At 41.2% G+C, this 24,867-nt stretch overlaps 1 protein-coding gene across 1 annotated transcript in view; it reads left to right on the top strand.

Moving 5' to 3' along the window:
* PDZD2 (PDZ domain containing 2) overlaps positions 1-24,867 on the top strand; it is a 264,784-nt gene that overhangs the window by 222,447 nt on the left and 17,470 nt on the right. Inside the window, exons 17-20 of the mRNA XM_063453956.1 lie at positions 490-1,292; positions 2,300-2,444; positions 8,247-11,535; positions 12,558-12,675. Coding sequence (XP_063310026.1) covers positions 490-1,292; positions 2,300-2,444; positions 8,247-11,535; positions 12,558-12,675 — 4,355 coding nt within the window. The remainder of the gene's footprint in view (positions 1-489; positions 1,293-2,299; positions 2,445-8,246; positions 11,536-12,557; positions 12,676-24,867) is intronic.

The following is a 24,867-nucleotide window of genomic DNA, read 5'->3' as shown; positions in this document are numbered from 1 at the left end:
GTTGATCCACTCCTTTCCTAACGTTCTTACTTGCAGGCAGAAGCTCCTGTTATATGGTTTGGGGCAGAGAAAAAGTGTAGGTAGTGAGTGTAGAAAAAAGGGAACATGCCACAGTATTGGAGAGACTGAAGCAGCAAGAGCGTTTGCATAGTGCGCAAAGTCAGCTTAACTAATTTCATTGTCAGCCAGTCCACACAATTTTTTTTTCCCCTACATCCCTCTTAAATCTCCAGACTTTAGCAAGAGCATTGAAGAGTTAAAAAAAAAAAAAGAAAAATAGTAATAGCTCCATCAGCCCCTATATTAATCCTGCTCTGCTGGGCATAATGACTTAAGCCTTTTGTAAGCAGTAATACTGTTGTTTGGTTTAAGATAAAATTATTTGAATTATATCTGTATTGCCTGTATTGTATTAGGATTTACATTTTTTTTTCTTATTGTGTAATGTCATCATAATAGCCTTTGCTTTGTTTTTAATGTTTCTTCTAGAAGAAAATGGAAGTAAAGGTGGGAATGGGACATTAGCCTTCCAGAAAAACAGGAATGTTCCCAGCCCATGTAATAAGCTTAACATTGCCACCAGACAACCTAGTCTTAATGGGAGCCCACAATTGTTACGCAGTCCTCTCCTACGCCAGGGACGTATCCAATGCTATGAAGATGATGATGCCAGTGATGATGATGACTTCAAAAATGATGAAAAGCCCTTCAACGGGAGTAAAAAGAAACATGCGGATCAGGACTCTGGGATTGTTATGACCACACCTTCTTTGGATGCTGACGAAGAAATCCAATACAGTGAGCAGACTAAAAACAGTATTGGGGAGTCCACAATTTCACTTCTAGGGAGCTCAGTGGAGTCTGAAGATAGCCCTTTGGAGCAAATGGTGGATTCTCCATTTTTTTCAATGAAATCTTTTGAATACTCCGGAACGACTGAGGTACGTCCAAGTACTTTGGGAATTATGGAACCTCTGGAAGGACAGACTGAAAGCAAGAGGTCCCCTAAGCTAGAGCATAAGGCAGTCACACGGGTGAAGAGTATGATGAGCACTGAAAGTCCTAATTCCCCAAAATTGAAGAATGAGGAGAGTAAATCCACTGTAAAGCAGGTGGAGGCTATTTCACATGCTAGAAAACTTGAAGATACAGAGAATGCAGTGATGTGGAACACTGAGACCGTACAATTGCTCTGCAGTGAATATGAATCTGTGGGTCTGGATCTGGAAATCAAAGAATCTCCCTTAAGCGTTACGATAACTGGTTTACGACCAGGAAGAAACGCAGGCAAAGTATGTTAACATTCAACATATTTTATTACCACATTATGTTATCCAGTTAGTAATTAAACTTGTATTAGTCTTAAATTTTGAAAGTGACCTACTTAAGGGCATTTGGAGGGCAGTGGTCTGTAGGCTTTATACCAAACTAAACATTCATATACACATATAAATTAGGTGGAATGTAAGATGGATCTTGGTTGGAGGTATCACAGACAACTGTAAAAATATAAAAGGACATAACCTGGTGCAATGTGGTCTGATACATTTACATATATGGTAATGTGTTAGATGTTGTACTCACAAACGTTAGGCTCAACGTGCAGCCTGGTTGAAATATTAGGAGGGATCCCACTTCCTGGCAGAGTAGAATGGAATTACTTGTAGAAAATCATCCACTCAATGATGTCCCAGGACATAAGATTATGCTAGAAAAGCTGATTTATTTAAAAAAAAACAAAACATTGATTAAAAAGCAGTAAATACTACAAAGTCTTTTAGTAAAATAAAATTCTTGCAAGACAAATAGGCTTCCTCAGTTGCATTAATATACGTTAATTAAAAAAAAAGCTTCTATTCTTTAGCAAACTCATTGAGTGTACACACGTACGTTAGCAGTTACTACGTTCTAGTGTACCACCATCGTTAAAGTTTTTCCCCTTAACCCTTTGTGTTTCTTACTCACCCCACTCTTTTTTATTCTAAGCATATATATATATATATATATATATTTATTTATTTATGTGTGTGTATATGGTTTTATGAATATAGTATATTTGTATCTTTGAGTGCCAAACTGAGATGAATAAAGTTATGTTAATGTGCCAGTTACATGATATTCCTTATCAGACTATTAAATATGAAGAACATGAAAAATATCATTGATTTTGTTTAGTGAAAAATGTAAGTGTCATTTTCTGTCTATTTTGTCTGTGCGTCTGTATACACTATCCTTTGGTCAGACTTGGGAAGAATTTGTGAAGGCGATTTGACCACATTTATAACTTTAATGTTGTTAGGAATCCATGGGAAAGTTGAGTGCCGGAGATGAGATTATATCGATTAATGGTGTCCAAGTGAGCAGAATGTCCTATCAGGAAACATGCGATTTTGTCCAGTCTTTACCATCATCTGTAACATTGGAAGTTCGGAAACCAGTTTCAGGTATTTATTTATCCATACTTCGTCTGAATCTCAATAACGTTATGATGTTTGTTGGATTTAAAGGTATCTGCTTAGTGGTAAGAGTTCTTTTTTTGTCTTTTAAATGTATCTTTCAATATAATTTTATGCTCTTAATTCTTTAAACACCACCTCCTATAGCAGTCAAATTGTGGAGAAGTGTTCATGCCAACTTAGACAAGTTGGAATATTTTTCCAACACTGTTGCTCTGACCTACATTTTACACATCCAAATTTAGTGATTAAACCTGTAAATATTCAAGGCACTTTCTTAGTAAATTTTTGTACTGTTTATTTTATTTAATTTCTTAGTCTCTCTAATGTCACCAATAAATGGCAAAGCCAAGACATAGCAGGTTTATTTTTCAAATTACTGATACATTCACCTGTTCTAATATGATGAGATCCTGAGTTTGTTTATTGGCGGGTGTGCCTTGCAGTATATACTACGGAAAACCGTGCCAAAACTTAGACTTCATAGATTTCACATTAGTTGTAGGTTTTTTCGTTTTGACAATTAAAGCGGCACTGTCATGCCAAACTTACCTTTCCCCAATCGATTCCTCTTCTCTCCCTCTCTCAGGATCTGTTCTTCTTTTCTTCCTAACTGCTATAGTTTTCTTTAAAACTTAAGAAAAAGTAGGGACTATTTCTCTTCTGGAGGTTTCCTATGCAATGACAAGCGGTGACCAGCGGAGGAGCAAAGTGTGCTTCGTTTCCGGTGGTCACAGCAATTTTCCCATGATCCTTAGTTTTCCTCCCTGTTCCCACGATGCTTCCTGTCACTTAGACAGAACGCCGGCAAAACTGCCGAATTGCGTTCTAACAGTTTCTCCATTCGTGTTAGAACGCAATTCGAGACTTTGTTCGGATCGGAATTTCATTCGAATGAATGAAACTCCAATCCTATTCATTGCTATGGCTGCATCTTGCAGCCGCTTAGTAGATAACTCCCTAATTCCCACGGTATTAGGGAGCTATCTACTAAAAGGCTGAAAGACCTAAATTGGTCTTTCAGACAAATTTACTAATACTAAGTAAAGATTACTTAGTATTAGTAAATAATATGCCCCTACTCGCTATACCGAGAGTAGGGGGATGTCTAGTAAGCAGTGAGCAGCCTGTGTAAAAAAAAAAACACACACAAAAAAAAACCCTTGGCCCCACCCCTACTGTCCTGCCCCCACCCCTGCGCAGTGGGGACTATAAATCACAAAGGGGGGAACCTATTGTCCACCCCCCACCCCCGCGGGGCGGGTGGGGGCCCTAAATAAGGATAAGGGGTGGGGGACCTACTGTCCTCCCCCCGGCCCCCACCCCTGAGCGGTGGGTGGGGCCCTAAAAAACAATAAGAGGGGGAGGACCTACTGTCTTCCCCCCCCACCGCCCCCACCCCTGAGCGGTGGATGGGGGCCCTATATAAGAATGGTGGGGTGGACCTACTGTCCTCCCCCCCCTGGCCCCCACCCCTGAGCGGTGGGTGGGGGCCCTAAAAAACAATAAGAGGGGGAGGACCTACTGTCTTCCCCCCCCACCGCCCCCACCCCTGAGCGGTGGATGGGGGCCCTATATAAGAATGGTGGGGTGGACCTACTGTCCTCCCCCCCCTGGCCCCCACCCCTGAGCGGTGGGTGGGGGCCCTAAAAAACAATAAGGGGGGGACCTACTGTCCTCCCTCCCGAGCGGTGGGTGGGGGGCCCTATATAAGAATGGTGGGGGGGGACCTACTGTCCTCCCCCCCTGGCCCCCACCCCTGAGAGGTGGGTGGGGGCCCTAAAAAACAATAAGGGGGGGCCTACTGCCCCCCCCGAGCGGTGGGTGGGGGGCCCTATATAAGAATGGTGGGGGGGACCTACTGTCCTCCCCCCTGACCCCCACCCCTGAGCGGTGGGTGGGGGCCCTAAAAAACAATAAGGGGGGACCTACTGTCCTCCCCCCCCCAGCCCCCACCCCTGAGCGGTGGGTGGGGGCCCTAAAAAACAATATGGGGGGGACCTACTGTCCTCCCCCCGGCCCCCACCCCTGAGCGGTGGTTGGGGGCCCTAAATGAAAATCCCCCCCCAATCAAGGTGACTAGGGGTCCCCCCCACCCAAATAAAACTATCCCCTACCTACCCCCCTCACCCTAAAAATAGTGAGGGGGGAATAAAATAACTAACCTGTAAAGAAAAATTCAACTTACCATTTGACGTCTTCTTTATTCTTTTTTCTAAAATTTTCATTTTTCAGCCCCAAAAAAGGCCAAATAAAAAGCCATCATACCCGTCGAATTTAAAATAAAATAAAAAACCTGAGCGCAAAAAAAAATCCAGACATAAAAGAAGGGGCTTGGGGACCCCTAGTCACCTTTGATTGGGGGGGGGGGAGGTTTGTTTTAGGGCCCCCACCCGCCGCCCAGGGGAGGGGGCCTGGGGCGGAGAACAGTAGGTTCCCCCCTCATTATTTTTATGGCCCCCACCCAACGCTCACGGGTGAGTCGGGGGGGGGGAGGACAGTAGGTCCCCCCTCCATTGTGATTTATGGCCCCCACCCACCGCCCAGGGGTGGGGGCCGGGGGGAGGACAGTAGGTCTTCCCCTCTCATCTTTAGGGCCCCCACCCACCGCGCAGGGGTGGGGGCCGGGGGGGAGGACAGTAGGTCCTCCCCCCTCATTATCTTTATGGCCCCGACCCGCCGCACAGGGGTGGGGGCCGGATAGTAGTTTTTTTTTTTTTTTACAGTGAGCAGCCACAGGTTGCTCACTGTTTAGTGGACATGCCCCTACTCGCGGTATAGCGAGTAGGGGCATTGGGGAGATTCTAATCTCGCTTATGCTATTATGGGGGTCATATTGACCCCCATAGAGTGAGGGGGGGGGGGACCTTGGGGGGCTTATGAAGTGGCGGGGAGCACTGCTCCCTGCCTCTTCTATCTGTACATATTACAAGGAGGGAGCTGCGTGCCGGTAGCTCCCTCCTTGTAATAAACTGAACGAACAAACGAACACTGATACACAGTTTTAGTTTGTTCGTCTTATTTTTTCTATTCATTCATTCGTCTGTCTGATGAATATATGAATAGATGAAATTCCCGTTCGCATGTCCAGGTGTTTCACTGGGCATGTGCGGGAATCTCACAGTCTATCTAGTGTGGGAGATGATGTGTCCCACAGGGACTTCACCTACCCACACAAAGATGGCGGCGCCCTGACTATAGATCGGGGCAGAAAATAAAGATTACAAATAGGTAATATGGGGGGCTTAGGGGCATTTGGGGGTGGCTAGGGGGTCAATTGGATGTAGTGGAGGCGGGAGGGGGCTTAAAAAAAAAAACGGGATTCGGCCATGACATTGCCGCTTTAAATGTTGACTGTGTTAGGGCACCATAACTAACTGTTGCTGTTAAGTGATAGGAGTTAATATTATCATTGAATTGAATATGGTAAATATGGTACATAAAGATATGGTATATGGAAGATAAAAATAAATATACAAGTCTTCAAAAAGAAGTACGCACACCTAAATATACACATACATAGCTACCTTAAAATGTATTGTTATTCCTGCTTTTACCTCCTCACAACTAGCCATGGCATAATCATCTTGTAGCTAGATACAAGATATACCTTACACAAACAATGAAAACATTTGCTGTTATGTAACTTGTTCATACTGTCTGCGTGTGGTGTACATTAGTAGCCTCTGAGCAGAAAGCACAATTTTGTCAGTCTCCTACTGTGTCTAATATATTCTATATCACAGCATCACCTTTGGCTCTATGTGAGGCATACCACATATTGTGAAACAAGAAATTGGAAACCACATCCAATATGCATACAATATTAAGATACAACCTGAAGAATAAAAACCAGAGCTGGAGTATTCTATATGAGAATAATATTGAATCTAAAATAATAAAAAATACAAATCATAGCATAATACAGTACTATAATAGTGAGAAATGTAGTGCTGGTAGCAAACTCGCAAACAAAAGTAGAAATCAGGCCTCTCACCCCCTTGGGGTATAGTGAACTTGATAGTAGATTCAAGCAATGTGGATGTCTTCAAAGGAATGGATAAAAAGAACCATACATGGTGAAGTATGTAAAAAAAAAAAATACAATGTATATTTATTAGATTGCACTTACAGACATAAAGATGTTAAGAAGCATATCTCCACTCCAAGTGGAACTGAGCAGCAATGTGATGGAAATTGACAATTGAAGAAAATTCCAACTTAGGGCCGCAGAAAAAAGGAGAAGAAATACATAAAATATTAAAAAGTTAATAAAACAAATAGAGAGTCCGATATCCAACGCGTTTCGTCCGAAAATTGTATCAAGGACTTCTTCAGGGATATATGTGGTATTGTTGTAGAAGAGCTTCTTATACCCGTGGTAATTCTTCTTGATATCGTTCACCGGCGGCATGCGTTCCAGCTTGGAACGCAATGACACACTTCCTGTAACGTCCATCCGGTCGAAGGCGCATGCATGAATTGAACTAAAGTCCCAAACACTAGAGCATAGTCATCATCAAGCGTGCTATAACGCATGCAGGAGAGATCTATATATTAAAGAGAAAGGCACAATACAGGCGATCCACATATACCACATATTGTCCTGCCATATTAAAAGACCCCAGTAATTTGTGTATATCTATCCCATAAATAAATTATTATTGGACAGACAAGATGGTCCTTATCTCCCGTCACATTCTATGTTTCTATGTTTATTATAAACATTTTATGGAGACTTTCCTTACTTTGAATAAAATACATTGTATTGCAGACATTATTTTTATTAGGAGTGTGACTTTAGTCATGGGCTCATTTGTTCTTGCATGTTCCCCTTTCTAAATGCAGCCTTGGCCAGGCATTTCTGTACCATCAAATGGGTTAAACTTTAGTTTAATGTGTTCACAAAATGCATGATGTGGGAAATTCTACTGGGAAGATTGCTAAAGTAGACTAAACTCCAGCTAATGCTTAAAAGTCATTAACTATGTCCTGTTAGAGAAATTTGTTTTTTTTCACTATAACTTTCATCTGCTTTCATTAAATCCACACTTAATATAATCTGCTGTACTTAGAGGAAAATGAGCTGTTAAGGAATTTTCAATAAGATTCTAGATTAAATTGCATTTGGCTCATCAAATGAGCCTTAGGAGACTTTTGGAATATATGTTTAAGAATCCAGTATAAATCTTTCCATACTTCGTGAACGGAATTACTGTCTATTCCGATTCAAATCAGTTTGTGTTGAGTTTCACTTCTACATCTATGTGGAAAAGCAGTTTGAAATCTGTATTCATGTTTTTTTCCTTATACACCTCAGTGTCTAACAGTTAGTTGAAAATGTCAGAGATATTATTTAATACTCTTCAAAAACATAGAGTTTCTGACCATATTGCAGTAGCTTTAAACAAGAATTTTAAGAAGAGATTACTCACTGGATCTTTCATAGGTCTCCCTCTTTAGTACTCTTACTCATAAATGTAGGACAACGACTACGACTGTGTGTATAAAGGAAGATAGTGACTGTGCTAGTGATTGCCCAAAGATTGTAATTGGGGGTTGAGAAAACACAAATTCCTCATGACAGGTCCACTTTAAATGTGGAATTTGATAGTAGTTCATAGTATGTTGTGGTATGTTGTTTTCTGAAATGATAATGGGGTCAAAAAGTAAATTATAATGTAATAACAATCCAACTAACTGTATACAACTTAACTGAAAATTAAATGCGTACAATTTTTAATGTTGTTTTGAGTTATACATTGCTTATATAGTATGTGTTTATTACAGCTGTTGAGAGATTGTCACATAAAATGGCTTCTGGGACTGACTCTCAAAGAATTTGTGAACAAGGCAATTCTCCTGTACTAAGAATTGAACACAGTATTCAAAACAAAATGAACAATGATGTGGTTGATGATTTTCCGATGTTTGATTCAACAGTAACATCTGTTGGTGCCAAAGAAGATCACATAGAAACTCACCTTGCTGACCATTGTTTGGGTCCGGGTGACTGTGATGGAAATCTAGTTACAAACATTGATGATATTATTAATGGTGATAATTATTGCAATGAACCTGTTAACACTGTGAAGTATAACCAGCCTGAGGACATAGATGCCACCATAGTAACCCAGCAAGTCCCTTCTCTAGAACTGAAATGTGATGCAGTTCCGAATGAAAGCAGTTGTAACATTGCTACAAACGTCATTGACGACAAAGATCATACTGAGAAAATTGGTGGGTTTTCTGTTTTGGATTCAGTTCCAATGGAAAAGAAATTTGCTGTCAACAAAAACAACTTGGGTAATTATTGTCGAAATTTCAGCAGCATGTTAGAAGAGGACTTCTCTTTGTCTGAGCAGATTGGGAGTAGCTCAATTGACCTGCCCAGTTCTATGTATGGGGCTGCAGAGGATTCCGATACTGAATCCTTACTGGACATCCCTTCCGATTCCACAAGTGACATGATCTCCTCTCTCCAAAACCATTCTTGCGTTTCTGAAACACAAGGCACCACCACAGATTCTGAGGAAGAGCAAATTGAAATATGTTGCAGTAAAAGAAATGATGATGCTGGGATGCAGGATAGTATGAGCTTCTTTTATCAATCACTAACATTTCCAGGTGAATCTAAGGAATTCAAACGGCAACCAGTGTGTCAAGAAGTCTCAGATTCTTCCAGTTCTTTCTCAGGGTCAGTAAATCACAATCCTGTTATAGACAAGGCAAACATTGCTCAGTCAAAAGTTTCTCAAATGGTACTAAAACATGATTCTCAGGAAAGACTAGAAGTAATCAGCAATGAGAAGAGTGCCTTAAAAACAAAAGATTGTGTGGAACATGAAGAAAAGGATTGTGTTAACAGAGATTCTAACAGTACAACGGTGCCTTTTTGCAAGGATACAGTGAATATAATCTCAATAAAAACTTTATGTGTTGAATCAAAAGACACTGTAGCGCAAAGTGATTGTGGAGGCCAAAGAATGATACCTTCCTCTGGTTACTTAAGTTTGAATGAAAATGAAAAACATGACAATACGAGGGGTGTAGCAGTAGATACTTGTTCTCAGGAATCTCCCAGTGCCATAACAACAACTACTAGTAAAACGTGCCATTTGAAAACATCTAATGATAAATTCATGCATAGTAAAACAGACACAAAAACACTAAAATCCTCAGCAATAAAGAGCTCTGTTGTAGATAGACATAAGGTAAATGGGCCTGTATCAAAACTGAATGCTGAAAACAAGAGGTGTTTAGGTAACAACATTGAGTTGTTGAGCACTCAGGTATCTAAAGCGGGGCCAAAGTTGAAAGGTCTTACTATCAAAAGTAAAATCAGGGCAAACTCTGATGTGGCTAAAACTTGCTCTGGTAAAAACGAAGGCCATGACATCTGGAAGTCATCCCCACAGTCCTCTCCTAAACTACTACCCAAGAGGGCCTCTATGGCAGAGATGTCTCCAGCCAGAGAATTGAGCAGCAGGAGCTCTGGTGTTCCAAAGTCTCAAGAGTATGATTCAAAACACAAAACAGTATTACCTTTCCCTAAACTCGAAGACCCTTCAAACGCCTGTGCAAACCAGAGTACAAGTGGGACTGCCATCAGTTGTATCAATGGTAAATGTAGCCAAGAATCCAGTGGTATAACTTCCTTATCTCAAAGTGAATATAAAAGTGACTATGGAGTAATTGAAAAAAATTCAAGGGTGGATCTGGCTAAATGTATAGAAAGTAAAGTAACATCTACAAAACCAGGGCATGGAGTGGGAAATAACCAGTGTCCTAACCAAACAAGAAGTAATGCCAAAGGCAACATTTCAAATAACTGTAGCAAGTTAACTGGGGAAGTGATTACATCACACAACGGATTGCATCCAACTAACACTCTCAAAGTCCATGAAGACCCATTAGACAGCCATGAAAATAAACGTACATCTATGGAAGTTAAATTGTCTCCTTCTTCATCTCCTTCACACCATTCCTCTTTAAAACAAAACTATAGCAAGACTCAGATCAGTGACCTTATTCCTAAGGTCACACAAGGCACTTCTGTTTTAGAGAAGTCGGTTATCTTATCAAAGCCAGTGACCAGGACATTTTCCGTACCAACCGAATTTTCCAATTTTATGGATCAGGAAATGGCAAAAGAAAGTCTTGCTGATGACTATCCCACTATGGATGCATTAGATCATATGTTGGATTGCAGTTTACAAGAATCTTGGCTACATATTCGTAATCCAAATTTAAAGTCTAAAAAAGATTTTCAAAAACCATATGATGATCATCAATTTGCAAGTGAAAAGAATTACCTTAGAAGTGACACATTAAGATCTATTAAAAGAAACTATTATTATGAACTTCACTGGCCTCATGAGGCCGCATCATCATTGACTGTGAAGCAAAGAATCAAATCTTTTGAAAATCTGGCAAATTTTGATAAAAGTGTAATGAAAGTTGTTGATATTAATAACTATACGTTTTCTTCGAAGCCTCCTCTAAACAGAAGATCTTCTAGTTCTATTGTCCAGAGTACAAATTCGAGTGATACCCCTAGAATTTTGAGGCGCAGTTTGAGTTCTTGCTGTGAGGGCCAAACTGGTGCAACCTTAGAATCACAAATGAGAAAATCTCCCTCAAGCATGGCCTTGACATTTGCTGACAAGATTATTGAAGACCGCCCAAAAGAAACACTGATATATGAAAAAGGTAGCATGGAGAAAAAAGACTCTGTAGAACAAACTGTGAAAATCAGGAAGTCTAGGCCTTCTGCAAGTCACATACGCCCATTTTCTTTGTCTCGTTCTAAGCTGCGAGAATTAAGAGCCTTAAGCATGCCCGAACTGGACAAATTGTGTACAGAGGATTTTTCTGGTGAAACAAATGCCCCTCAATATAAAACAGAACTTGAGATTACACCAAAAAGAACAATCGGTACTGAAAATGTGAACACTCATAACAACCCTTCCAAAAGTAACCGTTCAAGTTCTAAAGATCCTTCTGGTTCGGTACATTTTACAGTAGATGGTGAGAACAAAAATGATGGGACACTATCAAAGAAATCATGGTCAGTTAGGTGAGTCATTTCATTTTAAAATTTGAAATTACAGTGAGTGTGAACTGCCATAACATTAATAGGTTATTCTATAATAGTCATAATTCATTGTCACATCAACAATCTCTATTTAAAGGTTACTGTGAAATGTTTGATCCTAACGAGTATTTGTACCAGTTATAAAGCAAGTTACAAAATTTGTAATTATTCAGTGTCCGCTAGTTAAGTGCGTGATTGGATATATCATGCTCTATATTCGAGGAAAAAGCAACGGAAATGCGTGCCTAGAGTATATTTATGAAGCCGTTAACTGAACATTCATGCTAAAATAATTACATTTGAGACATTCTCCACATCTATTTTGGCCTAAACGTAGCAGTTTGCTTATTTAATTCACAGTTTATGTTGCAGTAAATGAACCACGTAGACAGGTTTTTTTTGTCGGTCTTATAATCTTGATACTATCCAATCAAGGAGCACAACAGTAAATATAAACAACATTTTATTAGATGGGTCCACAGAAAATAGATATCTCACAATGCATATCAATAAATCAAAACAAAAATTCCATACAAATGGTACAGAGAAATTGCCAGAAGTTCTACAATTACATTCAAGCAGAATATATAGTAAACAGATTCCTGAATGCCAATGTTATAAATGAGTAATCGAGATACCAAATCATACAAACCCACCAATAAATATATAAAGGAAAAACAAATGCATACCAGAACTAGTGAGAAGAGGGAAGAAAAATCAGTCAGCAAGGCCCCAACGTTTCGACAAAAAAGATGCCTTTATCAAGGGAGCCTGATAGATCTATATATTATAAAGTTGATCCTACATTTTTAATTGATTAATGTAATGTTCTATTGACTGACTGGTCTTCTTTTAAAACGTACCATGATTTGCAGGAAATAAATATTCCATGTTCAGTCAGTTTCCAGGGAAAGCACTTCTTAGCTTTTTCCAGAAAAATGCAATAGGATTCTGTAGCCTAGCTGCCAGTTGGCAATATCTTCTAATCATGTGTTTATATTTAGCTTGGATCAACTAATCGTCTCGACTAGAGACCAACAAAAGCTGCAGGCTGTTTTGACTTCTGTAACATCCAAATCAGATATCATAACTCTGATTCAAGAAGCGAAAACACAAGCGGAGGTGAGTGAAATGTTTTAGAATGAAGGAAATCATCTCAAGGTTGGTGTGCTTGTCTGTACATGTTACAATTAAGAATGTACTTCCCATAACTGGGACAGTGACATTTAAAAAAAAAAGGTTTTCCGCAACATAACATAAGTCTAGAATCAAAAAACACAAGCTGAGATTAGTGATTTTATTTACTTAATTTCGAGTAAGAAATAATTCCGAAGCGGAATGGCTACTCCTCCTTACTTTGAGAAAGATTTTATTTTTTTTTTCAAAAATTGATGATTCCACAGCAGCTTGAGCTCCGTCATCGTTAGATCACTACATTGCCTACCCAAAATACTTCTACACTGTGAATATCCGTGGCCACTCTAGGAATACAACAGACAAAACTTTAAGACTCACAATTTCCACCACTAAATCATATTACTGAAAAAACTAACTATATAACTTTATAACTATATACATCTACATATATTTTTGTGGACAGGACGCAAAAGTCCGTAAACTGTAAGAAATAAACGTAACATAGGGAATATATGTAAGTTGGTTGTGGTGTACGTACTGCGGTAATCAAGATATGTTTACTGACTAGAGAAGGTGAGTACTTATGTGTGTGTATATATATATATATATATATATATATATATACACACATACATATGCACACGCGCGCACACACACAGAAACATATTCAGAGGTGACAAATGCCTTATCTATAGTTTACAAATCAGAATAAAAACTGTACTATGGGAATATTCGAAGAGCGCCAACATTGTGAACAGCAAAATTGCTGCTGTTGCACCAGCAACAAACTTCAGCAATTCAAATAGAGAAATTCAGACAACGGCAGGAGAAGCTTCATCAGTGTAACTTCCTTTGCCGTTGTTTGGATTTTAATTTTGTGAAAGTTTGTCGCCATTGCTCCAGTACAAGCTATTTGTAGGGGTTTGTAAGGCACTATAACAACTTTCATCTTGTGAACTAAATGCACAGCTCCCCGCATCTCCATGCTGATGAAGGGGCTATATGACATCTCATCCGACCTCCTGGCATCAGTACATTAGGGGTGGATCCAGAAACGAATCTCCGGAGGGGCACTGGTAGATTATTTAAAGGAACAATCCAGGCACAATAACCACTACAGCTCTATGTAGTGGTTATGGTGTCAGGAGTGCCATGGTGCCTTCCCAGAATAAGTAGTCAAACCATTTTAGAACAGTTTGACAACTTACCTGTGGTCTGCCAGGATAGGGGCTATAATAGGGGATAGGGCCTGTAGTAGGGTATAGGGGCATTAGTGTGTGTTGTGTGAGGAGTGAAGTGAGTGTGTGTATGTAGGGTGCATTAAGGGGAGCAGAGTGTGTAATGGATACAGTGCTTGGGAGGGGTGCAGTGTGTATGTAAGAGGTACAGTGTAACGGATCACCTGGCACCCCGACTGGGTACCTCCGTTGATGGATGCTCCTAGCGCTTCTTGAGGATTCCAAGCACTCTAGCCGACAACACAACCACCGCAGGACGAACCTCTCTTCCTTCCAGAGCGAAGCAGGAACGAGCTCTTAAAAGAGCTTAGGAGTGATTATAGCAAGGGAATATGCAGAACATAGCAATCCCTTGTAGCAAATTTCCCCAATAAGAGACAGGACTCCAAATTGAGGGTGAAGTAGAACTGACAAAATCTTTATTTTACTTGGGACTAGCCCATTTGGTCATTACATTAACATTGCTGTGAAAACTCAATAAAATTACAAACAGTCAAATCATAGCAGGCAACATTCAGTGACTTATTATAACATAATTACATATTTATAAATAGGTGGGGAAGACCATAATTAACACAAATGTCTCTCCTGCATGCAGAATTAGCGATATGCAAATCTACCCAAATATGCAAATTACCAGTCTTGCTATTCAGGTAGTGCATATTACTGTTGCTACCAACAGAGGGAACTACACAAGCTCCATAGCCAAATCCACCTAAGGGGTAGCAATCCTCAGCAGTACAGGAGAGCAGGCAATACATCCCAGGGGCCATAGTCACATGGCAGGAGGCTGGCAATCAGTCTTCTCCAATGCCCAGTGGCAAGGCTGGTACCGCCACATTTCTCCCCTTTTCCAAACAGACTAACAGGGTATCTGACCTCCTGCCGGTCAGTGCCCTGGTTAGTCCAGCAACCCACCCACGAAGCACAAACAGTAATACAGCCTACCCACAATACATTACTACACCTGGGTAAAAGATTAGCTTGTCCATGTCCAGGTGCCTCAACAAGGCTGTGTGGGGTACTGATAGGCTGCCTTGGTGGGTTGCTGAGTGCCAGCGCTACCACGGGAGCAGCCTGGTTGGAGCCATGCTGAAAAGAAGAGTTGGTAGGCTCCTCTCTCGGGATCTGGGGCTGCTGCTGGAGGGGGTGACCGACTGTCTCCCCTTTGGTTACATAGTCCTGCTGCTGAAGGGGGAGACTGACTGTCTCCCCTTTGGACACACAGCCCTGCTGCTGGAGGGGGAGACCGACTGTCTCCCCTTTGGCTAAACAGCCCTGCTGCTGGTGGACAGGACCGACTGTCCCTACCCCTAGTGGTGCATGTGCAGAGACCACGGTCCCATCTGCACTGTTGTGGAGCTTACTGTCTCCCCTTGGTGGGTTAAGCTGCCGCTGGGGAGAGGGGGTAACAAGCTCCTCTCCCATACATACTTTCAGCTGCTGGGGAGAGGGGGTAACAAGCTCCTCTCCCATACATACTTTCAGCCGCTGGGGAGAGAGACCAACTGTCTCCTCTCCTAATGACACACACTGCTGCTGGGGAGGAAGGACGACACCTTCAGCTCCCTGTAACACACACTGCCGCTGGGGAGGAAGGACTGCACCTTCGGCTCCCTGAGACTCACTGGACTGCTGGGGAGAGGGACCAACTGTCTCCTCTCCTAAGGACACACACTGCCGCTGGGGAGGAAGGACGGCACCTTCAGCTCCCTGGGATACATACTGCCGCTGGGGATCTGGGCCGACTGCCCAGCATCCCTGTAGGGCCGGTAGAGAGACCTCGGTCCCATCTCCACCTGCCAGCTGGGTGTCTTCCCAGGACAAGTCAATAAGATCTTCCATCTCTGGTGCTGGTTGGGACATATGTGGTACAGTACCAAGGTCCCCTGATAACAGGCTTGGTTGCTGGGGAGGAGGCACTAAACTCAATGCTTCCGGTGGCATACAGTCAATAAGCCCCATCATGTCAGAGACAGGCGGCGTTATACATTGGAATAGGCAAACATAATCCTGTTCTAGTTCCCACTCCCGGTTGGCAAGAAAAGATAGATCTGGCTGAATGGCATCGATCTCCGTAAGGTCCCAGTTGTCTGCCCGCTCAGCTCGGATGGACCAGAAGCGAGCAATGTCGGTGTCTCCGAACCAGAGACTAGTTTCAATAGTATCCCACAACAAACCAGGGCCATCATAGTCTTCCCCCTCAATACACTTGTACTCAATCAGCCATGGGTAGAGGTGGTAAGCATGCCACCGCAGGGCCCGATAGGAATCATCCAGCCACACCTCAGTCTCAACTAGCGTCTCCAGTTCGCTTACCCATTCCTCTGAGGGCTGGTTTCCCAATAATGGCATCCGCAGCTCTAGTTGTTCTGCTTGGCGCTGGTTAGTGGTCAGGATTTCCTCGAACCGGAAGGGTCGAATTTCGTCGATGTCCTCCTTCCAGAGATCGGTACGAAGCGCCACCCTCCACTCTGTCTCTTTTTCCTCTGGGATAGGATACTCCATACTGCGCATCACATCCTGTAGTCGCTGCTGGAGCCTGGCATCAAAGGGAGATACTGCACGGCCTTCCATCTCTGAATTAGTGCTGGTTTTCCCAAGGCTAGGAAGCCATCCCACCGCTGCCAACCAATGTAACGGATCACCTGGCACCCCGACTGGGTACCTCCGTTGATGGATGCTCCTAGCGCTTCTTGAGGATTCCAAGCACTCTAGCCGACAACACAACCACCGCAGGACGAACCTCTCTTCCTTCCAGAGCGAAGCAGGAACGAGCTCTTAAAAGAGCTTAGGAGTGATTATAGCAAGGGAATATGCAGAACATAGCAATCCCTTGTAGCAAATTTCCCCAATAAGAGACAGGACTCCAAATTGAGGGTGAAGTAGAACTGACAAAATCTTTATTTTACTTGGGACTAGCCCATTTGGTCATTACATTAACATTGCTGTGAAAACTCAATAAAATTACAAACAGTCAAATCATAGCAGGCAACATTCAGTGACTTATTATAACATAATTACATATTTATAAATAGGTGGGGAAGACCATAATTAACACAAATGTCTCTCCTGCATGCAGAATTAGCGATATGCAAATCTACCCAAATATGCAAATTACCAGTCTTGCTATTCAGGTAGTGCATATTACTGTTGCTACCAACAGAGGGAACTACACAAGCTCCATAGCCAAATCCACCTAAGGGGTAGCAATCCTCAGCAGTACAGGAGAGCAGGCAATACATCCCAGGGGCCATAGTCACATGGCAGGAGGCTGGCAATCAGTCTTCTCCAATGCCCAGTGGCAAGGCTGGTACCGCCACATACAGTATGTGTGTATGTGTGCAGTGTGTGTGAGGTACAGTGCGTGTGTGAAAGTTATTGTGTGTGGGGGTAGGGTGGCAGAATAATAAATATATATATATATATATATATATATATATAAACACGGGGGGGATATAATGATTATTTTAATTTGAAAAAAGGTATATATATATATATATATATATATATATACCTTTTTTTCAAATTAAAATAATCATTATATCCCCCCCCCTCTTCTTACCGTTGCTCAGGGAGGGGGGCATTTTCTAAATTTCTGGTGGTCCGGTTAGGAAGCCCTGGTGGTCCATGTGATGAGAGTGAACTCTTGCAGCTCCTAAGGCTAACGTTCACTTTCGCGAGATCTGGAGCACGCTCCGTGTTTATGAGAGAAGGACCCGGAGTAGCTGCATGCTGAGCTCCCGGGTCCTCTCTTCTCCCCTGTCGGCTGCCAGCAGAGTGCCAGCGGACTGGTGATGGAGATCTCTGATCTCCCCTCTGATCCGTGAAGGCACATGCCCTGCAGGGGAGAGCTGTTTACTATTTAGTTAGGGGTGGGGGGGGGATTGTCCCATTGCCTTCTAGATCTGCTACTGCAGTACATGGTGCGCGAGGTATATGTGCAAACAATGCAAAGTGATCCCTCGGTGCCCGCTCCGCAGCATATTGGCAGGCCAAACACTTGGCACAAGGTCCTGCTGATAAACATTTGTTCCCCCCTTCTGCCTATTACATAAACACGTACACACAAACTGCTTAATACATGCATATATTCACACACATTGCCTAGTGCATACAAACACACACTCACACACACACCAACTGCCTAACACATACAACGCAAATTGCTTAATACATACAGATACACACACACACACACACACACACACTACCTAGTACATACAAATGCACTGCCTAAAACATACTTACATGCAAACCTAATACACACAGATCATTATTTAAGGTACGGTTTTGACAGCCACCCAGAACTTAAAGGGACATTTCAAGCTTAAGTAGGCCAATTCATTTTTTTAATGCATAAAATTTACTCAGGAACAATAATTTAAACATGATGGAATAAATAAAGATAATTTACCTGGAATTCAGGATTTTGCTTCAAAACTCCAGTTTCTAAGGTTCTGCAGGAAGCCAGGAAGTGACTTGGCTTATTTCACGTTCTCTCGCACTGCTCAGCTAATTCCATGAACAGTACTTTATGGGTACAGAAAGAGTGTCTGTGAGTTGAAATTCAAAAGTCACCTTTCAGCTGTAGAAAACGAAGTCCAAGACATCATGACATAATGAGCTGGGCCTAGGAACGTAAATTTCCTCTTTAGTGTTTTTCTTCTTCAGAAAGACTACATGCTAATGGAAACAAAATGAAATTCTTAAAGGAACACTATAGTCACCTAAATTACTTTAGCTAAATAAAGCAGTTTTAGTGTATAGATCATTCCCCTGCAATTTCACTGCTCAATTCCCTTTCATTTAGAAGTTAAATCACTTTGTTTCTGTTTATGCAGCCCTAGCCACACCTCCCCTGGCTATGATTGACAGAGCCTGCATGAAAAAAAAACTGGTTTCACTTTCAAACAGATGTAATTTACCTTAAATAATTGTATCTCAATCTCTAAATTGAACTTTAATCACATGCAGGAGGCTCTTGCAGGGTCTAGCAAGCTATTAACATAGCAGGGGATAAGAAAATCTTAATTAAACAGAACTTGCAATAAAGAAAGCTTAACCCCTTAAGGACCAAACTTCTGGAATAAAAGGGAATCATGACATGTCACACATGTCATGTGTCCTTAAGGGGTTAAATAGGGCTCTCTTTACAGGAAGTGTTTATGGAAGGCTGTGCAAGTCACATGCAGGGAGGTGTGACTAGGGTTCATAAACAAAGGGATTTAACTCCTAAATGGCAGAGGATTGAGCAGTGAGGCTGCAGGGGCATTTTCTATACACCAAAACTGCTTCATTAAGCTAACGTTGTTCAGGTGACTATAGTGTCCCTTTAATAAATATTTGCCTCTTCTATCAAGATTGTCCTGTTAAATTCATACAAAATATAAATCTGCATCCAGATGAGCACGTTCACGCAGAATCATAATTCTTGTGTTCCTGCCTACCTAACTCCTTGTTAATAACGCATATTTGTGGTTTGAGAAGTCTTAGATTTTCCTAGCATTACTTTACCTTGACTATTCCAGTGGTCTAAAGAATGTGTTAATTGCTTTTTTTATGATTAGATAAAATATATATATATTCGTAATTTTTGCACGGCCTGTAAGAATATCTATCAAAGTTTGACGAGAGTTGAAAGCATCTGGGTGGTAGAATATTTCAACATATTTTTGCTCTGTCTAATATTTTAAGAAATATATTATGCTTAAAAAAAAAGTTACAGTATGTCTGGTATTTTTTTTCAAAGTGCAAACAATTCTAAGAACTAAAAAATTTTTTTGTTAACATAGTTTTGAAAACTATATTTATTGGAATAAGTGTACTGTGTTTTTAACAATTTTTTTTTAAGAATTGACACTTCTCATAAATTTTAAGACTACTTTTACTTATCCCTATTTTTAACAATTCTGTATTTGTGAGGTAGAAATTTTAAATCAATGTAGAAATCCATGCCTCTTTATCCAGCAACTGGGCTCCTCCATTTTGGATCCCTGTTGATCATTTGGCATTTGCACCAGCCAGTCAGCATAGATGAAACATACAATGAAGACAAAACATGAAACAGTGTTTCTATTTCTCCTCTTCATCTCCGATGGGTTCTCTGGTTGTGCTTTGGACTGACCCAGACTTTATGTCTCTTGATAAATATGATCTACAGGTTTAAAATGGAGCATTTCACTAAAAAAAACCTGAATATGTGCGTATGGGCTTTGTTTTGACCCCACCCCACCCCACACACACACACTTTATCTTCAAGAAAATTAGACTCAGTCTGTGCAGCTGCATGCTCCGCCTCCTCTTCGACTTCTCGTCCAATCAAATGCTTCTCATTGTGTACAAGAAGCACATTGAGAATCATTGTGTACAAGAAGCACATGCCTGGCAAGCACCATACTCCTCCAATGCTTCTTCATTAAAAACCTTGATTAAACGCTCAACATCCTCATGCAATGCATGAGGTTGTCCGACATCAACAGAATCTGACAAGGTGCTCACCACTGCAAAAGCACTATCTAGTGGCCGCTAGAGTAACAACCACTAGAGGTGTGTTTAGCCCTGCAATGAGAACATTACCAAATCTACAAAACAGCAATGTTTTACATTGTGGGAGAAAAATGACAGGGGCCCTGCACACATGGGTGTTTTTAAATTGAGAACACATGGGTGTTCTTAAAAAAGTATGATGCATATTAGCGTAGAATGCCTCTCCTTTAATGTACATAAGAAGACTAGAATGGTCATAATGGTCTAAAATGGGCATGGTTTATGGGTAAAGTGCTTTTTATTTATTTGGGTGCCATTATACCTCCCTTACTCTGTTATTCAAAGGTGTTATACTTTGCAGCAGGAAGATAACAAGTGTGTCTATAGAATTAATTATGTCAACTGGAACATTTTAGGAATTTGCCCAGACATCTCTAGACATGCCATTTGATTGCTTGGAAATGGGAATCATAACTTTGTTTGCTCTTTGCTTGGCCCGGTATTATTTATCCCTTGCCTGTTTTTTCTTGGTTCCCCACCATTTTCTTGCATATTTCCACATTCTGACTGTGTAAATGGATAAGGAAGGAGAAGAGATCCGGACCACTGATCTACCAATATTATCCATATATCCCAACATTTCAAATAGACAAAGAGCTACACTTTAATTTTAAGGGTGTGAGTTGGGGTTATGGTTAGGGCTGAAGCTCTGTTATACACTCAGACACACCAAAAACATGGAGCCCTAGAAAAAAAGGGACATTATGGAAAAAATTGGGCCAGAGGAATTTTGGCTCAAAATAGGGACTGTGCCACATAAATGGGGTTATAAGGGAGGTACGATATTGTAACGGAGCTCCCTGTACACCTGGCTGGGTACCTCTGCCAAGGACCACTTCCTAACTGGAACAGGGGACAAAGTGCAGCACTTCTGCCCAAAGTCGCCATGGCTTCACTAGGGTCCTGGAGCCAAATGGGGAACTCGCTCTATCCACCCCCAGGCACTGGACAACACTTGCGAGCTCTAGTCCTTACAAGGACTTTCCCCATTGAATCCTCCACCCTGGAACAGTGATTAGTGATTAGCCATTTTCCCTCCCAGTACAAGCTGGAATTGTTTAATCTGGCCAGATTAAACAATTTAGACAAAGTCAAACACGCCCATAACACTCCCATACAAAACAGGATAATCCCTCCCCTGGACCTGAGAGGAGACTACACGCAAACATCTAACATACTCCACCCTGTGCCTGAGAAAATTATCTCTAAGTACAGAAACAGGCAATGTAACAAAACACATGAAAACCCCACAAAAGTCACATCCCCTGATGGTGATCTGGGTGACCAACATATCCAAAAATCACCCAGATTGGTTCAGGGGTTCGGGATTTTCATGGAAGTCAATTATTTGACTGACCATGCACATGGTCCTATGCCCAAAACAGTTCCAGGGAATCAGTGCTAGTGGTTGGTCAAGTTCAGTAGTTTAAAAATACACAAACTACCGAACGGAATCCATAGTTCTACCCTGGAGCTTGTTCACCTTGTTCGTGGGAATGTCTCCACCGAACAGTGCCCTTCCAAGTTTTAGAGAACCGAACGCAGGTGATGATGGAAGTACAGTGGTGTTTGGGAGTTTCCGTGTCCGATTTTAGTTCCAGGAGATTGATGCCCAAACACCGCTGCCTGCGCTCACCGGGAACAAGATGGCCACCAGCTCGTGGTCATTCCTATGAAATGCGGCCACCAAGCCGAACAATTAGAACATTGTGGTGGAACTTGGCCTGGTTGCGGTGGTCTCTGGTTCATGTGGTTGTTCAGTTCCTGAACAACATAGTACCAAATCACACAAACAGAGTCTTTCAGTGTATTTTGGGCCATAATCTACCGGCAGGAGGCTGGCAAGCAAGCTCCTCCAGGATCTCATGGCAAACAACCAGACCCAAGGGCGTTTGTCACAATTATCATGTTTAGGGACCCTTTGTCTTTAATTTCATTGGCACCTGAAGGTCAATTTATTGACCACTATATATTCCAAATATATATGTTATGTATTGGTGTGTTCTTACATATTATACCAGAGTTCCATTTTAGGTACATCTGTGCCTTAATGGTTTGTGGTATTACAATAACTGCAAACTCCTACTCGTACTTTGTATTGTTGGCCAGACTAAGGGTATTCATGAACAAAGAGGCATGTCATCTGTAGGGCAGCCAGTCTTAGATGAATGGGAGCTGTTTTGGAACATTTTTCTTTCAAAGATGTAAAACATTTCTGGTTTGGACCAAAAGAAATACTTTCTGGTGTGAATTAAAATAGCCATTTTTGAGGTCCAGCCGGGAACTTAGCTTGTACAATTTTTTTTTTCTGACTCTCTAAGCTGGCAGAACATTTTCCCTAGCAAATTAATATTGGGCAATACCTAACGTAGAAAGGACTTGAATGGAACTTGATGAGGTTGATTCTTCCCCATCTTAATCTGATATACATATATAGGTTATACATCTATTAAGCCAGGAGGTTTTCCATATTTCCAGTGCATTTAATACTTAACCTATTTACCTTTTATAAGCCCCATGAAAAGAAACAGTACCCCAGACAATAGTCCTTCCATGTTTTGCTTTCTACTTAAGTTATAATTTTGAACATTCTTTTGGTAAAGCTGATAGCTGCTAATTTAACCAATTTGTGGTTATGAAGCAATATTGTTTTTCAAGCTTGACTGTTTGGACATAAAAATTCAAAAGGTTATGGTTAGAATTGCCCTTTTGGCTTTCCATTAAGTATAGGGTTCTCTTGCCAGAGCTGGATTTATAGGGAGTTAAGATTTGCTTTATTTTGGGACCAACGAGTATTTGTGGTGGACTGCTCTGCGTAGAAATATAATTACCGTGTTGATGTTCACTTTAATTCAGTTCTTTAAAGTACATGGAACGTTATTCATATGAAATAGAGTATCTAGGTTCCTGACCATAATTTGCTTTATGGAAAGGATTTATCTGACAAGAAGTGTGAGGGAATTAGAGATAAAGAGGTCATGTTTGGTCATGGTCATGTATGTAAGAGGTCATGTATGGCTGTTGATTTAATATTGCTACAGACGGATTGGGCATTCCAGAGTGCACACTGAAGGTTGGTAGAGGAGGATAAACTGCAGGGTATTTGGATGAGATACAACACAAAAAAGATGGAGTAGGGCTGTGCCAATACGAATAAAATAATCTTAGAAAGGGTAGGAGGTCTCACTCGAGTAACAGTAGATAATCAAGGAAACTTGATAAGACGTATTCTCTTCAATGGGAGTGGATACGTCTCAGGGTGTTGGGTGTTGTATTTGGATGAGGTTTGCGTGGTTTCTAGTTGTTTTAGTGTGAGCAGACGAGGTGAGGGCCCTGGGTTGGGAGAGACATCCATTCGCGATCTTGACAGTAAGGCATCTTATGTATGTATTTTTATCTTTCTGTTTTTTATGGTTAAATATTTTGTTTCCACTGCTCCTGATTCTTTCCTTATAGACGGCCAAGAAGTGATAATGGATCAGTGTTGTAGTGTATATTGGTTCATAGCATTGCCCTCTTGAGTCATTACAATCAAAATACGTTATTTATACACTCATTCTAGCCCTCCCAATAATTATATATGTGACTCATCTGAATAGAATAGAAGATTATTTTATTCTGTCATAAAATATATCCCTTTATGGGGGCCATGGATGATCCAAGATGGTTAAAATATTGAAAGGTGATTGGATAACAAAGTCACAAAATTATTTATGTATGTTTTACCAGGACTACTGGATAGATATACCAACTGTTTTTTGACATTCTTTATTTTGGGTGTGCACAGAATAAACAGGTAGCCGGTATGCGCCACAACAGCGACATCCAGTAAAGATGATAAACATTGATAGTACAGGTCATGGCTTATGGAAACAGGCACAGTTTTATAGTTTTTATAGGATTACAATAGTTTAGATTTACGTTTAGCATTCAATATGTAAACATATAGCACATGCCATGTGGAAGTAGGTAGAGGAGGGACAAAGGGTGAGAAACATGGCTCGTGCAGAGAACGTACATACAATAGTATTCAAACTGTTGATAGTCTAGTGAAAAACCTCGCTTGTTCGCCTATGCAGTAAGGGGATGGGAATTCGCACATCTTCTTTAAACTTTACTAGTCTAGGGCACTATATTGCAAGGGTAAACGCATACAGAACAAGTGGGAGCTCCCAATGGATAGCAGCTGTAGGCTAAGCACCCCGTGTCATGCATTGCTGCATTCCCTTACAGTAAACTAGGGAATGCTGATGATTGATCGGGGTCCCATTAACAAGAAAGGTGGTTGCCTTCTGCTGAAGTCTGGCCGCTATTCATGACTTTAGCTGAGTAATTAGACCATGGAACTCTATGGGATGTAAAATACTAAGTACTTTAACATTATTTTAGC

This window comes from Pelobates fuscus, chromosome 5 (genome assembly GCF_036172605.1).
Source record: "Pelobates fuscus isolate aPelFus1 chromosome 5, aPelFus1.pri, whole genome shotgun sequence".
Lineage (NCBI taxonomy): Eukaryota > Metazoa > Chordata > Amphibia > Anura > Pelobatidae > Pelobates > Pelobates fuscus.
This window is presented reverse-complemented; position numbering and strand designations above follow the sequence as displayed.